Source organism: Helicoverpa armigera, chromosome 11, assembly GCF_030705265.1.
Source record: "Helicoverpa armigera isolate CAAS_96S chromosome 11, ASM3070526v1, whole genome shotgun sequence".
NCBI lineage: Eukaryota > Metazoa > Arthropoda > Insecta > Lepidoptera > Noctuidae > Helicoverpa > Helicoverpa armigera.
Window position 1 is genome coordinate 4,468,803 of NC_087130.1, and position 24,730 is coordinate 4,493,532.

Below are 24,730 nucleotides of genomic sequence, written 5' to 3' on the forward strand. Positions count from 1 at the left end.
AACATTCGTGTCCAAGCCTATACTATAAGGGGTCTACACACCAAAGCCGCTGACCCGGCGGCACAGCCCGGCGGCACGACTGCCGCGGCATGTGGTGTTCTAGTAATTGTCAAATACTCTATGAAAGCCGGCGGCATGATTGTACAAAATACGGCCGGCGGGTTGGGCCGCCGGGCTGTGCCGCCGGCATCAGCGGCTTTGGTGTGTAGACACCTTAAAGAGACATCTGTTACATAGAAGATTATTAAGCTGTCAGACTTTTACAAAAAAGAAAAAATATTAAGTACACAGCAGTGAAGGCAATATCTCAAAATATTAGTAAAAACTATTCATATAACCCAACTTTTCATACACATGTCAAAGCTTTAAATCTTGTCAAACATTTTTATATTTAATCACAAAAAGTTTGCAAAGACCCCGTCCAATTTTAAGAGTCGTGCAATAAAATAACTTGTATAATAAAAATTACTGCTATGGACCGTGATCGCATAAAGCCAGGAGTAATGTCTCTTTTTAGACTTTTAAAACATTTTGAAAGTCAAAGAGAATCGAACTTTTTAAGTATATTTTCCATCGAGAGTTACTTTTACGACAAGGAGTGAATAAAAGAAAAAATACGAAAAATTTGTCAGGCGATAACATTTTGGATCTCACCCAAAATCAAATTCAATTTTATGCATTTTTATTCTTCCCCGCTACCGCTTTATGAAGCACCCAAACCGCTCCCGAATCATAGGTATCGATGTCACATTGTCAAGTGGAACTGCATCATGGCGTCGTGTTTACATTCGGCATTAGATATCAACTTCAGATAAAGCTAGCCTGATGCTGAGCTCTGCGAATTTCGAATAACAATTCCAGTGCTCCGTAAAAAATCGCTCGGTTTTCCAAACACGTTTTTGACGATGAAATATCCTGAAGTTTTCTGAACCGCACAGGTTCTTTCAATTATTTTTAATTCCGCTTCATGTCGTGTTTGCAAACGAGACTTCTGCTGTTCAAAGATCAAAAAGTACCATTACCATTTTTTGAATGGGACAATTTTCGCTTGGCGTTTCTAATTAAACCTCATCTTTTAAGATAACTGCCCAAAACACTTTTGAAGCATCACAAGAAGTTTTAAAAATTATACAGAAAGGTGAAATCTTACAACATTCTCACACAAAACACAGAAGAAGACCCCCAAAATTATTCCACCATTTCCAGTCAAAAGATCACCAAGAACACGACACGAGTCTTCGCATTTTCAACTGTGATTCGGTAATCAAAGCCTACATATCCAGTAACATTGATAAGTAGAAACTTCCTCAAACCTTTGTTCGTAGCACTCGTGTACCGCTATCGTGCGCTAACGACTCTCGTGTTTGCAGAATAAGTAACTACGTACTCCGGAACACAATAGTCAAAGCGGAATCTGCGTAATTCGCGTAACAAGATGGCAGTTGGTTCATAATGGATTTTTAGTGGGTTTAAATCATGACAGGTTTTTTTGTTATGGTGCAGTAATACAAGTATTTTTTTAAGTCCTACTTGAGCTTTAGTAAGCGACTTGAAATAGCTCAATAGGTGACGTTATATCATGTGACGGCTCTTAATCAAATGATGAACAATGAAAGAAGTAGACACATCTACAGAGGTCATTTTAATTCACCGAGCACTGATAAATGAAAACAAAATTCAAAATAACCCAAACAAATAGAAAATTATTGATTTTAGTTCATAACCCACACTTTCACAATAATTAATAGTTTATCACTTCACCCGACGCTTAAACCTAACAATAACATCCTACCAATAACAGCTATTCACTTGCTCACCATTTTGCAACAACACGCTTTATCAAAGAGGTTAGGATTGCATATTAATCATACAGTATTTACTAACATCTTAACCCTAGGAAATCCTACTGCATTAATGCTAAGACAAATCTTCTTGTTTGCTCGGAACACCCGTCTAATTGCGGGTTACATGGTGAATATTTGAACATGCCCGGTCCTACGTAATCAGGGGATTACTGAAAGGAGGTGTCCTGTTTACAGAACCTTTTTGGTGTACGGAGTAATAGCTGACCTGATTTTAGTGAGATTTGAATTTTAAATTTTTCAGTTCCTAAATTGAGAATGTGTGCCTTGAAAAGTTTACTTTTTGCTGAAAATTTTCCGTTAGGTCAAAGCGATGTCAATTATTACCAATAAATTGAAATTAAGAACCAAAATCTATGCTCGAATAAGTTACGAAGCACGATCCTCTATCTATCCTTTGTCACTGACCATTGACTAATCGTCATGACTAACACAAGTTATTTTTTGTGATAACCAATCTCTAAGTTCGCGTATATTGTATTATGCTATTACCTCTAGGTGGACCAAGAAGAAGGTGACGCCGAAGGTTCTGGAAGGTACGGTACCATTCCACCGTTCCCGCCACCACCGCCCGGCTTAGATGGAGGTAAGGATCCAACTGGACCCAACCTTTTTCATTACACAAACTGCATAAATTTTGAGCACTTGAAAAAAGTAATTTGAAATAATAAGTATTTTATTTTATTTTGACTTTCATTTTGGAATTAATAAAGTTTTGCAATTATTTAATTTTTAATCTTTTGTCAAAAGTATCATATTTATCATAATATGTCTATTTACATTCATTAGCATTCATTTATTTCGTATGAAGTTACAAAAAAATATTAACCCGGTTACACTATATCCTACACCTATGTGAAAATAAAGAACTGTGTAGATTATGTAGAAAAATACAAAACTCGTAAAAAGTAAGTATTTTACTATTAGGTATTCCTCTTTTTTTGTTTTCAGGCTACTCGTTACGACTGAAAGGCGAGAAAGGAGAACGCGGACCAAGGGCAAGATTTTAAAATTATTTTCATTTAGTATATTACAAGAAAAACATGTTCAGAAGATTATTGACGACATAACATCAGAATGATGGATAATTGAGCTTCAAGGATATTTTATAGAATTGCAGATAGATAGCATAGCTATATAGATAAAATAGGCCATAAATATAAGCTCTAGAATTCGAGACACAATAAATAACAATAAGTTTATTCATAGTCAAACTTTGAATGGGAAAATGAAAATCCCGAAACGACATTTTTCGAAGCGATTAACATTTTTCAAACAATACACGTATAGATTTAAAACGCCATTTAAATTCCAAAATGCTTTGGAATAACCATTTATTATAAACAAATATGTGATCGGTAACACATACCAGGTCGTTTTCATACAAAAGGTGGTCGTCCATTGTTTTGGCTTTCGATTTATAGCCCGGTTCGCCTATAGGAATTGTGTTTAGGTGCATGGGACATGTGTATGAATATATGGCTTTATTATAGACCTATCTACATTACGTTATCGCTGAAGTAATTTATGGGACATGAGATACTTTGGAAATGTCAATACGTTTGCAGCCAGCTTGCTTGAATCGGGGAAAAATTATAGCTGCTTCTATTTAATCTCAAATGCCATAGGAGAAAGTTTCTAGTAATTTCCTACAGATTTTGCAATGATTTATTATAAAATTCAACAGACCTTAGAATAGCTTCGTGTTTTTATGAAAATTTAGAGTGCCCGTTCGCTAAAAATAGGTTGTTGATAAAATGTCCATTGAATAATATTCCCGTCAAAAAGTATGCAAGTCGAAAGATATCCGTACTCTTTTATTTACCTGTCATTGATGTCCTGTGTTTTTCATTCTTTATTTTTCCTCTTTTTTCTTAAATATTATATGCTTATAAAAACCGAGATACGAAAGCGCGATACACGATTATTACACTGTCGAATTTTTTTCAGTAATTCTTCATTGAAGAAACTGTCATATTCCCTTAAACAAAGCTCAACACATTTATACAACCATAAGAATTTATCGACTGTACAATTTTATAACCTGGTAACCAAATTACATATCCGAAAGCTACGAAACTTCACTAACAACATGATATAGGGCCATTACGGCGTACTTAACACGATGTTTGCTGATCGTCACAACCCTGTGTGTGCTCGAAACTGTTGCTCCACCCTAACTGAGGGAGGATTGGGTAGATAGTAGGGGGTAAATATTTTATGACGTTTCATTCTTGCTTTATAATGATATTGGTGAAACTCGGTATAGCTAAAGGTAGGGAGGGAGACGCTTTTCTTCAACATATGTCCACTGTTCATGATATGATTCACACATTTTGTACTTATATCAATTTCACACATCAAGGTTTTAGACCGTTCCTAATCAACTTCATCTATGGAATAGTGAGTCATAGGGTATGTTAGCAAAATTAGAACTTGAATAATAACTTTAAAATACTCCATAATACCTATTTCTTCATCATCAACAAACGGCAGCATATAATGTCAGGGGCATATTATTATGCTGTTGTATTGTTACTAACTATTGTTTCTATAATACAGGGTGCACCAGGAGAATCAATAAGAGGTCCGCCGGGTCCACCCGGACCTCCAGGGCCTCCTGGCATATCTGGAACACCTGGAGTAATTGCTGAAATATCCGGCTCGGGAGATGATGTAAGTATACAATTTGTTTGGTAACGTAGAAGTTTTGGTCTTGTAAATACTAGCTGCCCTGTAGTTTCACCTGTCCCTGTTGAGCTACTTCTCGTATCAAAAATAGCTAATGACAGTAACAAATATTGCAGTTATCTATTGATAATATATTTCACAACCGGTTCAGCAGATCAAGAGATTAGGTACATCATAACTCACAAATAATTAAACAAGCCTCACGACATAATATTAGTACAGATTTCAAATTTCAAAGATCACAGTAACAACTCTACTTTCATAATCTACGTTAGGTCCAAAATATCTGTCGCATAATACCTGACACACACGCCAACAGAGACAAAATTAATGACAAAACTCATTTGAAGGTTCGTTACGAGGACGTCTAAACAAGACCTCGTTACCGTCCATACGTAGTGGACTGGTCTGCCCCTATCATGGAGAACAAAATTATTAGCAGAGGTGCCATAGCAGAAAATCGCCTAAGAAAGTAGCGCGCCAAAATGCGGGTGGACGGGGACGAGGAATAATCGGCACGAATCTTGAGCGCTGACCTTCACCTGCACAGAAGTAATTTAATGGGTCCCTTTTGTGGTATGAAGTGAGGCGCGCGTTGTAAAGCGGTGATTGGCCCGCAGCGTATCGCGTCATAGCCGTCACTCGGGATTGGTTCTTTGCTAATAAATCACTTCAGCGTAGATGTAGGTCAGCGCTCAAGATTCGTGCCGATTAGTATACATGACAATGGTCACATATGTGACCATTTTTTGTAATACCAAAAATCGTAACATATGTCTCAAATAACCCGAACGCCTCGGTAGTTCACTCGTAACTGGCCGTTTTGGTCAGGCCTACCGTACGAATTTGACCTAGAAGTTGGCTTGACCTACCTGCATTATGGCATCTCAGCTCATCTTTCCTTACTCCGTTGCCCCTGCCCATATCAAAGTCTAGACCGCAGAGTTCTCATTTAGCCTGCGGATATCACCTGCCTCCCCTGTAAGCAAGCATGCGAGTACCTTATGCATGGCTGAAGTTGTGGGCAGTCGCGACCCGTTACAATTAGAAATGAACGCTGATTGGCTAAAAATGGTCATCGGTGTTCTTTAAATTTTGACTTTATCATGGAGCTTAGTTCTATCATGACAGTTTGCTACGTAGAAGACTTTTTTTGACCAAGAGCCAATTTTCCAATCGCCCGGCAACTTTTAGCTGAGGAATATGTAAGACTTTTTGAAAGCTTTTGCATAGACAATATGTCAAACCACTAGTTTTATTCCTAAGATAGAAGTTAACTGATGATAGAAAAACCACTCCTAAATGTATTTAAATTCTTTAGTCTTGTCACTTATTTTCATTATAGTGTGGTTTGATCTGTGACACACAACTTGGGAAGAATCTATCGTTTAGGAACGGGTATAGAAAATAATAAATAATGCTTAATTTTTCCTGACTTGCACCATACGATATAAGCATAATAGCACTATCTCTGCCTACTCTGTTGGTCACAATACGCGTAGTTATATCTAACATGAACTTGAATAGGCTATTGAAAACCAACTTTTTACATTATTCTCGGCCACTTGAAACTCGCTGTGTAAAATAAACAGTTTTTGTTATTTCATTTATTTTGTTTCGCTTTGATAGTGGTTTCAAATGAGTTGTTTTTGTATAATATGTTTATGTCTAGTTAAAATGGTAGTTTTTCAGGTTTATTTGTTACTGTTATCATTTTCAGTCTGTATTGTTTTTTGTGTGATTTATAAACTTTTAACAACGAGTCTGTTCAGTATTCATGTTATTTCATTGTTATTTGCCCTATCATAAATAATATTGATATTAACGTATACCTATAGAAAAAAACTCAGATCTCTATATTACTTGACTATCGATTTATTGTCACCGAAACCCAACACCCAATTATATTCAGCGTTGTATTAAAAAAATATGTTTCTTATATTAGTGGACCTATAGTGAGAACATTCAATATTGGCGACTAAATTGGACCATTCTGCCTGTTACAGTCGTAACAAAGTTTATTATGCTCTTGGCGCCCGTCCTACATTCGATTTGACAATATCGATTCAATTGATTCCCTCTCCAAGAGGTTTTGAGTCGATTCGACGGTGTAACGAACTTAACTAATCGAATTCGCCAATCTCTATAGTCATTTGTTTCTATTCTTTTAGTTCTTAAGAACTAATTTCATTTTTGTTTTCAAGTACTATTAATCGTCTGGAGTTCTTTTAATCGTCAGCTTATACTTTTCTTAATTGAATGTTATTAGAAATTCTATTGATAGTAATTAATGTTTCAAAGTTTTTTAAAACCTTTTTTCTAAGCCCTTCGTGAATCACAAGTCTTTTCATAGAATAAGTGTCTGGTAAATATGTAGTATATACTTACATATTTCAATTGTTATCTGTATTTATTTAAATTGTTATTTCTTTTTTCTTGCACCTCTGGCACCGACACAGAAGAGTACAGTCAAGGTTAGTATAGTCTGTATCTAATATTATTATATCTTACAAACTGAAATTACTGCTTCAAACTTTATTAACGAGGATATAAAATTATTCTGCCCTACACATTATTCACTCCTCTTATCTATCAAAAACAAACTTACTATCTTCTCTTATTTCATACGTGTCATTGTTACAACTGCACTTTATACTACTTCTCCAAATCTTCCAGTAATTAGTACAAAAATGCAAACACTACACAATTAATTTTAATCAAAAAAGGAAACCATCTTTTAGCTTCCTCCAAACCCCACTTACTTTTAATATAATTTTATGGAATAAAATCAGCAGAGCAAACTACACCGTAATATGAACCCCCTATTATGTGAAAATGTTTCCGCCTGAATATGTTTTGCATAATACGAGATAACTTGACAACCTTAATGAGGCTCGGATCCTTTGCAAACCTCAACACGACTCGAGGAACAAACACTACACAATGACCGGGGGTTGTTATTCGATAAAAATAATCAGTATTATTACACTCCACCTACTCAGTCGTTAGCACAATTAGACGTACAAAAGTAGCTTTAGTAATTAATTGAATTCAATTGAAACCACATTCCTGTAGTGCAGAATTTGGCAGTGTGCCTATTTGGTCGACCACCCTATTCGAAAGCCACATTAGAGTGTGCCTTGATCAATACAACGGCATATTCCTAATTGGTGTTTTGTTAGTGCCGCTGCCAAATCGGTAACAGTTTATTTTAGCTTCTAAATAAATGGATGCCTTAATAATGTGGTTATTTGGAACAAATCTAAGGAAGAGGTCTTGAGAGGCTCATATGAAATACTCGATTGATTTGCGAAATCTCTATTCACCTCATTCTACTTTTGTACTTTAAAAAGTCTATGTTCCGAGACTTAAGATCAAGTGTAATTTATCCCTTATTACTTAACTGTATATTGAGTATCTATACAGACCTTTTTTATCTTTACAAACCCTTATATTTCCGATAAAGGTACTCGTAACAACTTTTCGCCGACTTCACAATGGAATCCTAAATTAAAAGTACTTGATCCAAAAACGGTTCATGGTAACTAACTTCGATAAGAATCGCGAATTTTTGCTTGATTTCACGTTCTAGACTAATCCCTTAACGAGATATTCTCAATTTTGTTTGAGTGGATAAATCCGGGGCTTCTTAATCAACCGTGAAAAGTTCGTAGTATATTCGTTTGTTTTTCCTCAGCAGCAGATCTTCGGAGAGAACTACGTGTCGATGGGTCAATGTGGGTGCAATTCCAGTACAATCCTTGCACTTCTACAAACGGCACCTGAGCTAAAGGGACCTCCTGGTCCTCCGGGAATTACTGGTGCTGATGGACGCACTGGCTCGCCTGGACTTCCTGTAAGTATTGGATTATTTTTGTGTCGGCCTGCTAAAAGTGTTGTGCGAGTGCGAATACAGCTGCATGTTTATTTCAAAGAAAAGCTATGTCAGTCGTTATTTTATTCAATTTAATAATATGCGGTGTCTTATTTTAAACAGTTTCTTGGCTCCCGGTTTATCGTTCAGAATCAAAAATCAGTCACGATAGAATTGTTTTACATTTTATATTGATCCGATAATAGCGTGCTTATTCATTAAATAAAATTCCATTGTTTTACAGGGTCAACCAGGATCACCAGGTGAACGTGGTCCTATAGGACCACGAGGAGATAAAGGAGACAGAGGTGACAGCGGCCCAAGGGGGCCCGAAGGACCAGCGGGTGCTAAAGGAGAGGCGGGAGTAGATGGGAGACCAGGAGCTGTAGGTCCCCCGGGCCCGCCTGGGCCACCGGGAGCATCAGATTACAGTAACTTTGATGTAAGAACAAATCTGCTATTCGAGCTTCAATATAACCAACATATTTGTGGAGTAACGCTAAAATTAGTAAAATTGCAAATAGATAAGCCAAATAAAATGCCAGCCAGCATTTGTCATCTGAACATGTTTTATCACTTTTCATAAAGTAAACTTGAAATAAAAACAGAGGACATTCTACCATATTTTCAGATGAGAAGTAATAAAATAAACGCTGTTTTATGTTAGCTGAAAATAGATTGAATTTGAGTTAAAATTATGCTATAGCCAAAATAGACTCATTGCCTAAATTCTAATGCGAGTGTGACTTTTTATCATTTTCATGCCATCCATTTCTATTAATTTAGTCAAATTGGAAGCCTAGACAAATATACAAGGTAAGTTTTAGGAATGATTATCTATATCGTTGCTTTATTGAGCTAAGAAATATTTTGTTTATCATTAGTCTATCTATAAAAAGTGTTGCTTGAGCAAGAAGCTCTATTTATAGAACGACGAAACTAGATTTATAAATCGAATTATGTAGTCACTTATCTAAGCCAGTCTTTTTAATAACTAGTAATGCCGTACAATTAGAATTTATGAAGATTATTATTATCCAACATTAAAATAACACCTCAACTGCCAAAACGGCAAACATCATTAACAAGGAGTCTACTAAAAGAATCGATCTTACCCGATCACCTTCATTGTCAACTCATTTTGTTTGTGACTGAAACGAATTGCTTTTTGGAGGCAACGATTGTGCCCGCTTTAGCAAACAAACCACTCCGAATAACTTGCGCAGAAGTGTGAAAGTAGCTTGTTCACTGTTGATTTATACCGACGACAGGCCCAGATAAGGGAATTTATTTGAAAAGCCTCTCCCAAAGTTTTGTCATGTGTATCGTCTGTATAAAAAATAATTTGGATCTTCCCGTAGGCTTCTTTGTTCGAAGTTCTGTTATTTTCTCCGGTTTGTTTACTTTATGAATAAAAATTTGACAGTATTGGAAATAAATTGATGTTTTTAACAATTTAAACTGAATTCAATAAATGTGTTTTTATTGGAGTTAGAAAAGTGAAAACTAGGTCATGACTTTTAGAGCCTGAGTAAAAATTGGTACAAAATTAGGTTTTTGACAATATTTCAATCTTTTTTTTTTATTATATAAAAATAAAACATCGGATACCTATGTAACAGGAATCCCTCCTTGGATCGTATGGAGGAGCTATCGGCAGACCAGGGGCCCCTGGACCTAAGGGTGACGCTGGACAGCCAGGACCAGTCGGACCACAAGGCGAACGTGGCTTCCCAGGTCATAAAGGAGAGAGGGGACAATCAGGCGTGGGTGGAACTAAAGGCGATAGGGTAAGTCAAGTTGTAAAAATACAGTTTTGAAGAGATAACTAAGATAATCAATATTTGCTTAGTCATGATAACGATGCATACCTATATTTTAAATGATCGTTAAGCGTCTTATTTATTACCGAAATAAAATTGATTATCAAGAAAATACTAGACATCGACCCCTTCAAAAATAAAACACTTTTGAAGATCTTACATATCTTGTACTTCCTTTAAAGACACCTCAGATTCAACAATGGGATTTTATCACATTTGGAAATCTGAGATAGCATCTGATACAAACGATACGATCTTGTGTATAAGTAAAAATAAACTAAACAAATCATTTATGCAATTCAAATGTTCCCAGGGTCACCCGGGACCACAAGGGGAGCGAGGTTACAAAGGAGATCGTGGCAGCCCAGGGTTGGATGGAAGACCAGGTATACCAGGCGCTAGTGGAAGACCAGCTGACAAAGGAGAAAAAGGTAACAACCGACTTCTTGTTGTAAGTTTGCAACAAAAACTCGCTGTCTCTTGAAATCGTGTATTCTATAGGCACTTATACATATAGACAAAGTCAAAACTATGGTGAACAGAGTTTGTATCCTGTCTTTCTTGTTTTTCTTGTTTAGTATTTTAGTAAGCTACATTAATGTCAATTATCATTATGTAATACTATTTTGTGATCTCTAATTGTTGATTTATATTTACATTGCTATTGTATAGGTGAACGCGGCGAACCGGGTCCACCCGGACCTCCAATCGTTGGGCCGTTCAGTCCTGATGATGCTGAATTCCTAACAGCAGGTACTTTAGCTAACCGTATCTTATTACCATTTTAAATGAACTTAATATTGATAAGAAATAGACAATTTTCGTTAAAAGTACTCTTTGTAGAATTCCATCTCATCTACATGCTCGAATCACTAAACATGATTTATAATTAGCGAATATTGTGTCTCAAACATACCACAAAATCCACATAGTCTTACTACCATCATGAACTTTATCAAAAAAAAATTGTTTAAAATATACAGTAGAATAATTGTAGTCCATTTATAGACCATTATAATTAACGTTATGTGCATCAGACTAAAAGAATTTGTCTGATTTTGTTTTGTCAGTCACAAAAATGCTGTAAAAAATTCATTCGCATGTTTACTAACAAATAGAAATTCATATTTAAAGGACAAAGGCAGGCAGGGGCTGCCTTGAAAGGAGACAAAGGTGAAAAGGTGAGGTTTTGGATTTATTATTCAAACACCAATTAGGTTGGGGCGAATTCGTGAACGCTTGAGGATCCCCCCATCTTGTATTCATTGATGGCATTATTATGAGATGTGAGGTGACTTTTAATTGGATGAATACCGAAGCTTGTAATTGATGTCGATGTTGTTGATTCTATTTATAACTTCTTCAATTAACTATTCATTGGAATTTGGGACCATGTCATGTTCTCCCATAATTATAGAACTTTTCTATTCCAGTCACGTCATACTTTGTTTCTCTTAACATAATGACATGCAACAGGGTGAAAAAGGCGGTCGAGGTAATGATGGCCCACCCGGGTTTCCGGGCAAAGATGGAAATGCTGGTGAACGAGGCGACATTGGACCATCGGGCATGCCCGGTACCCCTGGTCCGCCGGGAACACCTGGACTGAAAGGGGAGAGAGGAGAGAGAGGCCCTCCTGGACCTATCAGTGTTACTATGGCTGGATCTGATATCGTTACTATCAAGGTACGCACAAGGCAAGCACTTGACACTGCATGAAGTAAAATGTTTCCTCAAGTCTTCGAATTTCATAGCTACTTAATAATAACAGGGTGACAAAGGTGACGCAGGCTTGCGAGGAAGAAGAGGTAGGCCTGGGCCCGCTGGACCTAAAGGATCTTCAGGCAATCCCGGACCTCCTGGACCTCCTGGCAGGCCTGGGGATAAAGGAGACATTGGACTACCTGGATGGATTGTAAGTTATAGTTCGTATGCTAGTGTATCACAGAATCTTGTTTGTGGTGACCAATTTAAAAGTAGATCTGGGTGGATCTTTACTATGATGAGCTTATCCACATTAGAAAATAAATACTTTATTTCCAACTCAAGTTCAGATCTTTATGATGGAAAATGAAAAAATATACCAAAGCTTCCTGGACTATTCATAATATAATGACGTGTGCGAATCCAACCAACATACACTCGCGATATATTACACTTGTCCGGATTTTTATGCTTACGACTGTTAATTGCAATAATTACACAGCTTTTAGTGTACATTCATAAACATTGTACGTCACAGAAGTCACCCTTGACATTCAAATAATAGTTGTGACGTCTTTCTGTCTGACAGTTAAATCTACAATAAAGAACTGCATAAATTAACTCTTAATTCACAATACAATACGACAACAAAAAATAGAGCACGTGAGAGGGTGTGATAAATATTCATTATATTTGTTTTTACCTACTTAATAATTTACTTGCGCTTGCTTAGGAATGTCTAAGATCTAAAACATTTTATTAAGCTATTGTTGTTTCTTTCTCATGCTGCACAGAATGCGAAGGTAAAAACGTGTTTACATTACATTTTATTTCATTTTCTTTAATAGTAATAGTTACTCCCTAAAGATAAATCAGCAAACTGAAAACGGGCGTTTTAAATTACTTCTGATTACAGGGTCGTCCAGGCACATTAGGACCACCGGGGCATCAAGGACCAGCAGGACCAAAAGGGGAGAAAGGCGATCCAGGAGTAAACATCTTAGACGTTTCAATGGTAAAAATATTTTATTTTATCACCAACACACATTACCTCTTATATTTCGTAAAGTAATAAAAATAGTAGCACCACAACTTGGTGGCATGTACGATAATAATGCAGTTCATTTAAGCTACTTGACCAGACACTTATATTTAAAATATAATCATATTATAGGCACCGGAATCAAAACCAGTTATTATCACGTTGAAATTAAATCACATTACATTCACTGTATTCCAAAAGGTTATCCACTCAAACACTTTTTAAAGACAGTCTAGTTTTTTTCGCGTCTTCTTATTTTGAGAGGTAGGCCTCCTACGAAACCTTCGGAGACGATTCCTGTTGGTTCAGGCAATGGGTCTCGAACAGTGCAAGCAGCGGGTTCCACTGAGTACTTGTGTAATACAGCAGCAAGTCCAGCCATTGACTGCATCTGTCCTAATCTGGCACCTGTAGTAACGAAACACACACTTAACATACGATTAAGCAAATGATTCGTAAAATTACATAATCAATGTTTTTAAGTATTCGAGGTATGCGTGTATTTGTTTATTCAATTTTATGTTTGGTGCTAATAATGAATTGGTGTTTTTTGTTCTATTAGCATGTTGAGATATTTTGTCGGGACTGTTGGAATTTAGTTTCGTTTTCTCCACTAAGAATTTTATTTAGTTTTATAGATTATAAATGTAGTTGAACAGTATTTTTGAAGTAATTAAGGAATAACTTACCAACACAGGAGCGGGGGCCCTCGCCAAAAGGCAAATATACAAAGTTCTTTATATCTTCCTTTGTGCCTTCATTGAATCTCTCAGGGTCAAACTTGTGTGGTTCTCTGAAGTATTTCTCATCTCTATGAATCGCTTGGATCGGTATCATTAATTTAACGTCCTGATTGATTGTTAAATCAATCTCTGGAATAGTATATTCAGGAACACAACACATTCTCACTAAATAGGCTACTGAGGGATACATTCTCATGGATTCGTAAAATGCCATTTCTAAATAATGCATCTCTTTGACAGCATCGTACGTTAGTTTATTGTTATGTTTAGCGAGCACTGTGTCAATTTCTTCCTGCACTTTTTTCTGATACTCAGGGTGGAATGCTAGTTGATGTAGCGTGTAACTAGAAGCCGTTGACGAAGTTTCAAAACCAGCTCCGAAGAAAACAAAAGCTTGAGCAGTCATCAATAAATCATCCATTTCTAATTCAACTATTTTAGAAGTACCATCTTCGTTCTTCTTTTCAATAGACTCTCCAATGATTTTGCCTTTTTGTCTGAGCTCCAACATTAAGTCTATAAAATCATTTCGACCAGATGGTTTATAATTTCTATTCTTTAGCACCGTTTCAACTAAATGTCTCATGTTCGCTTCTAGTTCTGGTGATAAGAAATGCATATTTTTACACAATTCGGGAAACATAATTTTGAGAGCCCCCGCAACTGCGTCTCTGAATCTTCGTTCAAAAATTCTTTTACCCAGTTTTCTAAAATGCGAATTTTCATCATTTAAAGAATCCATATTGATACCAAAAGCACATACACCTATGAAATCTGTGGTATATCTTGCCATTAGTTCTCTCACATCGTAATATTCTTTGTTTACAACTTCTTCTGTAATGATCTGTAATTTCTCTGCTCTATCTGTGATAATATGGAACATAGCCTTAAGCTTGCCAGTGCTGAAAGCCGGAGTGAATCTTTGTCTGATCAAACGCCATAAATCTCCATCGGCAAAAAAAATATTCTTTAGTAGAGGTTCTATGACTGTCTTGTGTGGATTGAAACCTCTCGAATGAAAATATTGGAAGTCTGTGACAAGGATTCGCTTGATAATTTCTGGATCTCTTACAACTAATTCTGGTGCCGTTCCTCTGAAAAATCCCACTACTTTTTCTTCTGGATATTTGTTGTATACTTCAGTTGCCATCATAGCCATGCTCGCTTGTTGCAGAAACTGCCTCAAGTTTGTACCAAAAATAGGTATCGGTTTGTCATGTTTGATGCCTCGTTTCTTCCAGTAATCGAATGTCCGAGTTCCGTATAAATAGAGAGACACTAGAGCAACTATCACTAATATGAGGAACATTTTGTTTGAGTTAATTCACATAAGTTCACGATCCTTGTCCACACAACGCGATGCGAATGTCAACTACTGACGACTCGAGTCTGCGTACACATATAAAGATATAATAGTGAACACAGTACAATAGGAATCCGTTAGCGATCTGTTTTTCGCGTTATCTCGTTGTTTATCAACATAAAAAAATAATCGCTTCTGATAATAATTTGCACAAAAAATATTACAATCCATTTGGTATAAATTATTTTGTTTTGATTATTTTTATTCCACGTGTAATCTTGCGATAATAATTGTATTTAAATAATCTGAAATATTTTATATGTTATGTCAGGCATTGCAAAAATTGCAAAGCGATTGCATAATAAGCATATTTTTTAAGAAAACCCAATATGCAGGCTAAAGTATTCAAAAAATACCTAATCTTGTCGTAAAGATAAGATCTATTGATGACTCATCATTTTGATAAGTCACTTGTATTCTTGTAAACTTTTAACCTTTCCAAATTCGTGAAAAAAAGTAAAATATATTTACACTTAGGATACCACGCTCTAGCAGTCATAATTTATATTCTGCAATTCAAATGAGTGTACGCAATTATACGCAAGCAATTTCGACAATATAGGTATACAATATTGTTTCAAGGCCATCTTGATCATTACCATTACATAACGTAATAGTTGTTTGACCGGTTGTTGATAAAAATAAACTTTAAGGCCTAAAATTGGTGATGCGATATTCAAACAAGGTTTTATTGAAGGCACATTCAATAATGCAGCACACATAATTTATTTTAACAATAGAGGATATAACGAACAAAGATAATACCTACTGGATAGTCAGTGGCAGTGTTTGAGTGAATGATACGATATCAATAGCCAAAGAGACGAAGAAAATAAAACAATTTGTCCCCAGTGACCATGCACAATTGAAAACCCTTGCTTATATAATGCACAAATTTTAATAAAAACCAAACCAGTATTGCAAAAAAAAAACATCTTTTGTCCACGAAAAAGGTAACTTCCTGTGACCCTCAACCTCTTTATAGCAAAATTATCCCGACGGGAAAACGCCATAAAACAAAGTTCCCCACCACCAGTAAACTGAGATTTTCTGTGTCATCCGTAAGCTTACAACTTTGGAGTTTATAGGGAACTCGCTTTATCGTGTTTATGTGGCTATATCTCATGACTTATGAATTGTAAGGAAGAAACGAACATTTTCTTGGGATACTTTTCAAATTGTGACATGTATTTTTTACAATAACCAAATTAAGCTTACCTTCTTGTTTTTGTACGTTATTCGTTTGTTTTTGTTTCGTCTATTAGGTAGGTATATTAGATACGGCTTTGTTAAATTCCCATGCATCTGTCAAATGTTTGGTTTTTTTAATAACGCAGTTTTCGTTTATCTATTGAGTTTCTTCCACGCACCTGCCCCTAATTTTAACATTTCTTCTTTTAAAGACAAAAGGTGGGAGGGGTAACAATTTTTTGTAAAATTAACTTCTAATGTGATTAATTTAGAAATGGCCTTCTATGTATCTAGTCTACCTATTAATCCACACAATCTTTCTTCAAACAGTTCAAAGGCGAAAAGGGTGAGCGAGGCTTCGATGGTCTCCCCGGCTTACCCGGAGTACCTGGTCCTTCCGGCCCTCCCGGTCCCTCAGGGTCTCTATCTGAAGCAATCCAGTACCTGCCAGGACCCCCCGGCCCTCCTGGCCCGCCTGGACCTCCGGGACCTCCTGGGGTATCCGTAGTAGGGCCAAAAGGAGAACCAGGATTCAGCCATTATGAAGAACACCCAGTTCATGGAAATACTAAGTTCTATGGAAGACCAAGTAAGTTCTTTCAAGTGAATTAGATATGTTTGGTTTGGTGGTAGGTAGATAGTGTGTCAAATTATTAATTGTTGTATTAATTAATATCTTAATTTTCTTAATGGTAGTTACTCTACAGGCTTGGTATGGACGGTTTATGATACACGCGTCAGTCTGTCGTTTGAAAAGAATCTATATATATTAAGAACATTTGACAATATTGATACTTCCAGTTTTTTTTTTTTAATAAAACCTATTAAAAAAACAAAATGTATTACATAAATTATGCTTTATCGTAATCTGTGGACTTGTAATTCCTGATTGTTTTTTTGGCTAAGAGATAAAAAGTACACGCCTTCTATTCATGCCATTTCCATTTCGTATAGGAAATATTATTTGTTGAACAACATTCAATCTCGTTCTTCTTAATAATTAAATCTTATTCTGTGTCCATTCACGCTGCATTCCAATAGTTATAAAGAGCCCTCTTGACGAACTAAAGGCTCTAAAGGAACTGAAAGACCTGAAAGAGAGGGACAGAGATAGACATGGTAAGTATAGCTTTCACACCGTTGGATTTAACGCTTTATATTTCCGAGCTACGCTAGGTACTCAGTTCGTACAAGCGTAAGCGGTGTCAAACAATTGACAATATACCTGAATTGATCGCGCATCAAATATCCGCCAGTGTGAAAGCTCTGTATGAAATATATTTACATTTTGTTGCATATTTGCAACAAAATAACATAATCTGTTATTTTTAAGCAGTTCCTATAAATAGATCCTAATGAATTAATAATATAATTAGTCAAAGATAGATTTACGTCACCGTGTCTTATAAAAACTGGATCTCCTCTGTTTTCCTATAAAGTCAAAGTTTGCTTATTTGTTGCCCTTTGACGTTTAAATAGATGGACCAATTGTGGTTTTTGGCTTAAAGTTGTAACTTGGAGACGGAAATACCTCGTGTAGGTATAAGATACGGGACGCAGACGAAGTTGTGGTAAAATCTGGTAAAAATTAGTTACCATGACAACCGGATAAAAATATAAGTAAACCTCCTTAGCTACCAATCTCTCTGTATCTATTTCAATTAATTCTATGTAGTGGTTGTACGTAAACAATCAATTTAATATGTACGTAGGTAGTTAGGCACCCATAATCTTACTTAATTAACCAAATCCGTTATTATCTGTCAAACTTAATGATAAAGGTATCAAGATATGGTTGGTAAATAAGTAGCTATTTTATCAGTTTGACGTAATTTAAATTCTTTCAATCAAAATAACTGTCCCTACCCGTAAATTTAATGAAAACATAAGTCTTTCTTAGATATCTTTTATGCCAAGGAAGTACCTACTATTTATATTTTAGTATGTCAATATGATAAAACATGATTGTAGGGAACTGGTCTTTTGACTATGTCTGGTACTTTTGTGCGATCCACTTATTAAACCACATTGACATACCAAATACATTCTACCTATTCATTCTATCTTAGTAAGTTTGTTAACAACGAGACTTTGTAATATGGAAGAATCTTGCTTATTCTAAGACTTGAACTCATTCCCAGGACCAATCCAGTCACATCCAGCTACTCATCATCACCATACTGAGGAGCCGAACAAAGCGGCGCAGTCGGTACCTGGTGCTGCCGTGTTCCAAACAACTGAGGAAATGTTAAAGGTAAAAGATAAAAAATAATCTGTGAACATTTTACCTTAAAATATTTTAGGTATCTTTTAAAATATTATAAGAAGTTTTAGGTATACTGCCAATATACATTCCGGGATCATTAATTAACTGTATCTTTTTTTTTCTTATTTATTTTGTGGCCTTCATTACATCCTGTCGGTGGCACTCGTGTCGCAAAAATATTGATATTCAATTAAAGTAGAACACCAACATTTTTGCAACGGTTCCTTCATCTTGTATAATTGCTTTATTATTATGCTGTAATTAGGAAAAGACCGGTTGTGTTTATAAAAAATACATTCGAAAAAAAAACATTTTTCTAAAGCTAGTTTGTTCACCAAACATTTTGATTTCAGCTCGCATCATCGAGTCCAGTAGGCGCACTGGGTTACGTTGTCGAAGAGCAGGCTTTGTTCGTCAAAGTTAATTCCGGATGGCAATACGTACTGGTGAGTTTTGTACTAACAACTGCATACTGCATAAGCTACGGATTTTCACTAAATCGAATGGTACGATCGAATAGTGGCAATTCGAATGCGCTGTCTACTCAACTAATCTCGGTTTCCTGCTCAAATGGTAGATAAATGTTTGATAAAATGCTGTTTGTATGTGGACTCGATTACTTTGTGTTTGTTGTGGTTCGATTTATTTTAGGTATAAAAAATGCAACCACGTTTTAGTGTGTAGATAGGTATATAGTGTAAAATATGTTTTACACTGATACAAAAATAACATAACAATTCGACGTTGAAAATAATCTTTTGGAGGAACCCCAACTTTCAGGGTTAATCAAAGAACGAAAATATATGTACTGCTTTAAAATCGAATATGTTTTCTTCCTAACAGTTAGGTTCCCTGGTAACGCAAGCTGCACCGTCGCACCCGACTCCTGCGCCGGTACCTCCTCCAATGCAAGCTGCTAGCTTAGTTCATGTACCTCCGATATCGAACCTAGTTGAGAACTCACCCGTCGTTGGACCGAGTGTAAGTGTTCCAAACTCAAACTCATTTTGTTTATTTCAAATAGGTTTAGAAAACCTCTGGCCTATAAAGCCTCTTTTGAAACGTCAAGCTATTTGTACGGTTTCAAGGAGTAGGTCTTATAGAGAAGAACCGGCAAGAAACTCTTCAAAAGAGGCTTTTTAATTAGTTGGTCTTTGTAACAATTATTCTGAAGCTATTAAGTATTTCCTAGTGTATAGATAATTTTGCGATACTTATCTTCAGTTAATAATAATGTCATGGTAATAAATTGTCACCGCCGACAGTTGTTTGTTTTCTTTATGTTCGTGTCACTTTTTGACGAGTCATGACACCTCGCTTTGACAAAATTATTTCGAGTTTTAGTAATTTTGCAATGGCAAATAAAGTATTATATTAGAAGTGACTCGAATCGATTAAGATATGAGCCGTAATCCTGATCTGAATGCACCTAATATTTTTTAACTTTATATACTTACTGATAATGACTATAATACTGACTGACAAGTCATTAGGACTTAAACACTGCTACCACGATAATAATATACCGTGCCCCCATTGCAGTTGTTCTGTAGAGCAAGATTTTTTAGACATATAAATTCTTTAATAATCAAATAATTCCTACAGCTCCACCTAGCGGCACTGAATGAGCCCTTACCAGGCAACATGCATGGTATACGCAGAGCTGACTACGCGTGCTATCGTCAAGGAAGACGGGCTGGATTGAGAGGGACCTTCAGAGCTTTGTTAACTAGCAAGTAAGTAAAACCTACTTATAGTAAAATAGTAATAGTAAATAAAAACTACTTATAGTGTAAATTACTAAGTAACTAAGTGGTCTAAAATCTACTTCTTTGAAATGACAATCTTAATTCAAACCTGCATTATTTAGATAAGTTATCACGCCCACCTGCCGAAATTTTTAAAAAATAACATCAATACATTTAAAATAAAATACGTTGATTAAAACCGCACTCAATGCAGCATAGTTTCATCCAAACCACAAAACATCCACTAATTCGAAAAACGTGTAATTAACTGTTTTAAATTTCGAACCGCAACACGGGTCAAAATACCACATTTTAACGCTATACTTTGTTCTAGGATCCAGAATCTAGATTCGATAGTCCGGTACTCAGATCGACATCTGCCAGTTGTGAATACTCAAGGAGAAGTGCTGTTCAAGTCATTCTCTGATATGTTTGATGGCAATGGCGCGTTGGCTTCTGATGCCAGGATCTACAGCTTCAATGGAAGGAATGTTTTGACTGATCCGCTTTGGTAAGTATTACTTTCACTGTTTTGAGAGAGTACAACTCTACCTTTTTCAAATTTGGATGAACCTTTAATGTATTTTTGGTTAGCAATAGGGGTCGAATAAATCGGAATTTCCAGACAAAATCCCGTTCAAAAATGAAAAGCGTACTCTTGGTAAAACTCTCGTATCCCTTAGCAATTGACTCTTGCATAATCTTGAGAAAATCGTTCCACATCCATGTCTCTATTATTTTGTAAGACATGCAAGATATCAGAAACATAGACGTAATCAATATCATATCAACATCATTATCGTATCAGCTACCCTGCGGATAAAGTGGTACCTATCCAAAATCATTGATATGGTTCCTACCGGCTTTGCGCAAAATTCTATTTGGTACAAATATCGTTAGATATCGAATCGCTACAGCTAAACGATTGAAATTACAGTCTACTCCATGAAGTTGTGTTTGGGATTATACAGATTTAGATAATGTAGTATGATTTGTACTATTTGTCTACTCACAATGACTTGTAACAATTATATTTCCAATTTTTCATTATATTTAGGCCTCAAAAAATAATCTGGCATGGCTCTCGAGCGAACGGTGAGCGTGCTTTGGACAGCTACTGCCACGAGTGGCAAAATGGAGACCCCGCCAACAGAGGCCTTGGATCTTCATTGTACTCACACAAACTACTTGCACAGGAGAGGTAAAGTACCAGCCAGTCTAAAATACCTATTAATAAATCTGAAATTCAACATAAAAATATTTATACAATAGCAAGGTGCCTTAATTACTACTATCCCTTAGGACTTGAGACGGAAAGCGTCATTTGGATGAATTAGCGTTCCATCCAACTTGATATCGACTCCCTGTAATTGTAAATTTTCTTTTGCTAAACGAAATAAAACCTTGGATCAAAGGACCAAAGTTCAAAATCCCGTTTTTATCGTAGTGGCAAAACTTGGAGACCTCCCGTTCATTTTGATAATTCAATTTAAACCAGGAGTGTGTCTTGTCAGAAGGGTTCGGGGAATTAGCAAAGTTTTTCGTTGCTAATTTTCTGTTGCTTGACGGAAATATTATAAAGTTTTAGAAGGGACTTGTTTTAATAGTAGGTAATTATATTTGCAGATATCCATGCAGTAGTCATTTCATCGTGCTTTGCGTCGAAGTGGCGTCAGAAATAAATTCTAGAAGAAAACGAGAGACTCCAAGGTAAGAACAGTGTACCGAACACCAAACACCAGGATAGCTTGCTGATGGAAAGACCAAAAAGGATAAAGAAACTTCTTTATTTTCAATCGATTACTACATTACTAACACATCTATCATATAATAAAATAAAAACCACTAACAAAATCTATTACAGATATAATGCGACCGGCACACTCGATGACGACGACTATCTGTACAATGCGGAGGAATATCAACAACTACTGAACGAAATATTTGCTCAACCGTTTAGAGAGAATTAGGTTATGACGTCATCGTTCATGTGTTACGTCAGAATGCACCAACGGCTCGTGAGTTCGAAATCGTATGATTTGTATTGACGTTGTTTGCTGTCTATAATGTGCATTATTGTAATGAAAATTCCAAAATATTTAAGACCTTCCCAAGAGATATTTAAATGTTACCTTTGGCATAAAAGATTGGCAATTTAAAGAAAATCTCTTCTTCGATGATTATATCGAAATCTTTCGGAGCAAAACATCAATGGTGGCATTGATAGCTAATGAATTAGCAACTCTTTCGTTGTACGAAAATTTCGAACGGCAAAGACCGTCTTTTGTCGATGTATTCTGATTCGAAATTCAAACGCCCATCATATTAAAGTGTTTAGTCAAATTCTGAAATTTCGGGCGTAAATGAGATTAAAGTATCAAGTCTCGGAGCTTGGTGTTCATGATATGAGATTCCTATTAAACTAAGCGTATAAGCTTAAGCCAGTGAAAGTTACTACAGACCTACATTTGTATTACTGTATGTATAGTGAAATGTAATTAGTTCGCGCTTCATTCTGCGTTTAGGATGTTTGTAAATAAATTTTGTAAAATTATTTTACGGATTGGATTGGTTTGTATAGTTGATGGAGTTACTAGTCATCTTACGAAGGTAGAAACCTACGTAATACTTAATTCTAATTGATGTAATGTTGCAATAACGTATCGAAGAAGATTATGATTAAATACTGCAGATCTGTTGTTTACCCACCTAGTACAAGTAAGTTAAGTTTAGTTGGAAGACGAAAGAGCAATTTCGGATGATGATTGAGAAAGAAGTACCTAAGCATTAGGTTCCATTTTTTTGTGTCCGCATGTGTAAATTATATTTACCTTCGTGGGACGATTAGTAAGTCTGCAACTAAAATATTTCTAGTTTTTAATACAATACCAATGTTTGTGATTATTTCGAGATATTATTTCGAGACTGTATATACTATTATTATTATTCGAGAAGTAACTATTTATGAGTTTAAGACAATTGAAGTATTTACAATTATTTAGTAAATTTTAATAATTTAAATTATATCAGTATCAAATTAATTACTTAACGCTATGTTTTACTGAAATGTAATTGACTGATTTTTACTTAAGTACTTTTGTAATTTGATTTCTGCAGACATGACAATATTTAAATAACCTGATTTAATAATAAATAATCGCCAGTTATCCCTTTCATATAAATAGGTATCATAAATAACTGTTAGTAGAATTTTCTGATCCATCTAACTGAATTCATAAATACGGGGTTCGAAAAATAAAAATAAACTACAGTTCGACTATGTATCGTCAGCAAATAAAACTCGTTTAAATTTCGAACTAGCATCGCAACAAAACCATAAACGATACACAGATAAAAACTAATCGTTTTTATTTGTGTTCGTCTAACAATCAAATACTCGTATATTTTAAAACACAACACACGTGTTTTAAATCTCATTCTCATCTTTTTTTTAACGACATGAAAAATCATCAAATGACCCCTCCCGCTGTGGGTTAGCAGCGGTGAGGGAGTGTCAGACTCTTACAGACTAAAAACCGTCGTGTTCCGTCGTAGCCCTTTTATGTACCAGGGCCGCGGTATCTCTTTCGAACAATCCCGCAGCCCCGGCAGGCCTTGGCCCTGTTGGGCTCCGCTGGGGATCTCATTCTTATCTCTTGTCATGTCTGCATTTACTCCCAAATTCGACAATAAAAACATTTGCACTGAATATTATTATCATAATTGAAACATACATCTTGTATCACAATATTCTATACTCTATTGTATTTAATGTTTTAACTTAATGTAATATTTAATTACTCTTGTAAGCAAATCTTGGTCCATATACTTGACTTTTAGAAAAATAGTACTTATCTCTCTAACCACTTAGTAACTTGTATGCTATTTTGTAGCTTTTTTTACCGAGCTAAAGGACACGAAAATATTTACTGCATACTTTTTTAAATAAATGCAGTAGCTTACGTCTATGACTTCCGAATAGATTTATTTAAAGTTCAGTACTGCCAATATGTATATTCTGACTTCCTGATTTGCAATCCCATGTATCGTGCGTAGTCTTTCGCGTAGACTGCGGGTCGTAAGGACCAAAATATTTGTTGGTCCTTCCTCCTTTGGTCCTTTTCAAAACTCGTGCCATTCGAAATGATACAATAAAAGTCTGATTTATTTTGCTATCTAAACATACTTTGTATTTATATTAGAAGTAGATGTAGTGACGTACCTACCTGTAATTTTTTACCAATAATTTGTAATTTTAATTGACTAGTCTCATACTGTTTTACTGCTTTTGTTAATGTAAAATACGATTAAAAGTAGAAAATAATTTAAAAATATGTAGCCATAATTTTTCTAGATAACTTACACAAGCTTTTAGGTGAGCACGAAAACTAATGTTTTTTTCTCAACATCAACTTAGTGTGTG

General features: G+C 35.7%; 2 protein-coding genes across 2 annotated transcripts in view; one reads left to right on the forward strand and one right to left on the reverse strand.

The window, feature by feature from the left end:
- Window positions 1–24,140, forward strand: part of LOC110370105 (collagen alpha-1(XVIII) chain) — a 168,797-nt gene extending 144,657 nt beyond the window's left edge. Inside the window, exons 7-30 of the mRNA XM_049850809.2 lie at window positions 2,361–2,448; window positions 2,814–2,860; window positions 4,425–4,538; window positions 7,013–7,027; window positions 8,254–8,409; window positions 8,672–8,869; window positions 9,214–9,243; window positions 10,050–10,217; window positions 10,564–10,681; window positions 10,923–11,003; window positions 11,385–11,431; window positions 11,727–11,936; window positions 12,022–12,165; window positions 12,871–12,969; window positions 16,624–16,882; window positions 17,335–17,412; window positions 18,435–18,547; window positions 18,913–19,005; window positions 19,403–19,540; window positions 20,165–20,295; window positions 20,642–20,818; window positions 21,365–21,508; window positions 21,934–22,017; window positions 22,172–24,140. Coding sequence (XP_049706766.2) covers window positions 2,361–2,448; window positions 2,814–2,860; window positions 4,425–4,538; window positions 7,013–7,027; window positions 8,254–8,409; window positions 8,672–8,869; window positions 9,214–9,243; window positions 10,050–10,217; window positions 10,564–10,681; window positions 10,923–11,003; window positions 11,385–11,431; window positions 11,727–11,936; window positions 12,022–12,165; window positions 12,871–12,969; window positions 16,624–16,882; window positions 17,335–17,412; window positions 18,435–18,547; window positions 18,913–19,005; window positions 19,403–19,540; window positions 20,165–20,295; window positions 20,642–20,818; window positions 21,365–21,508; window positions 21,934–22,017; window positions 22,172–22,277 — 2,838 coding nt within the window. The 3' untranslated portion in view covers window positions 22,278–24,140. The remainder of the gene's footprint in view (window positions 1–2,360; window positions 2,449–2,813; window positions 2,861–4,424; window positions 4,539–7,012; window positions 7,028–8,253; window positions 8,410–8,671; window positions 8,870–9,213; window positions 9,244–10,049; window positions 10,218–10,563; window positions 10,682–10,922; window positions 11,004–11,384; window positions 11,432–11,726; window positions 11,937–12,021; window positions 12,166–12,870; window positions 12,970–16,623; window positions 16,883–17,334; window positions 17,413–18,434; window positions 18,548–18,912; window positions 19,006–19,402; window positions 19,541–20,164; window positions 20,296–20,641; window positions 20,819–21,364; window positions 21,509–21,933; window positions 22,018–22,171) is intronic.
- On the reverse strand, window positions 12,955–15,162 carry LOC110370104 (cytochrome P450 6B2-like). Its single transcript, XM_021325835.3, has 2 exons — window positions 13,686–15,162; window positions 12,955–13,404 (listed from the first exon to the last, which is right to left on the reverse strand). The coding sequence occupies exons 1-2, from the start codon at window positions 15,046–15,048 to the stop codon at window positions 13,229–13,231; spliced, it is 1,539 nt and encodes a 512-aa protein (XP_021181510.3). The 5' UTR covers window positions 15,049–15,162; the 3' UTR covers window positions 12,955–13,228.
- Window positions 24,141–24,730: the final 590 nt, after the last annotated feature.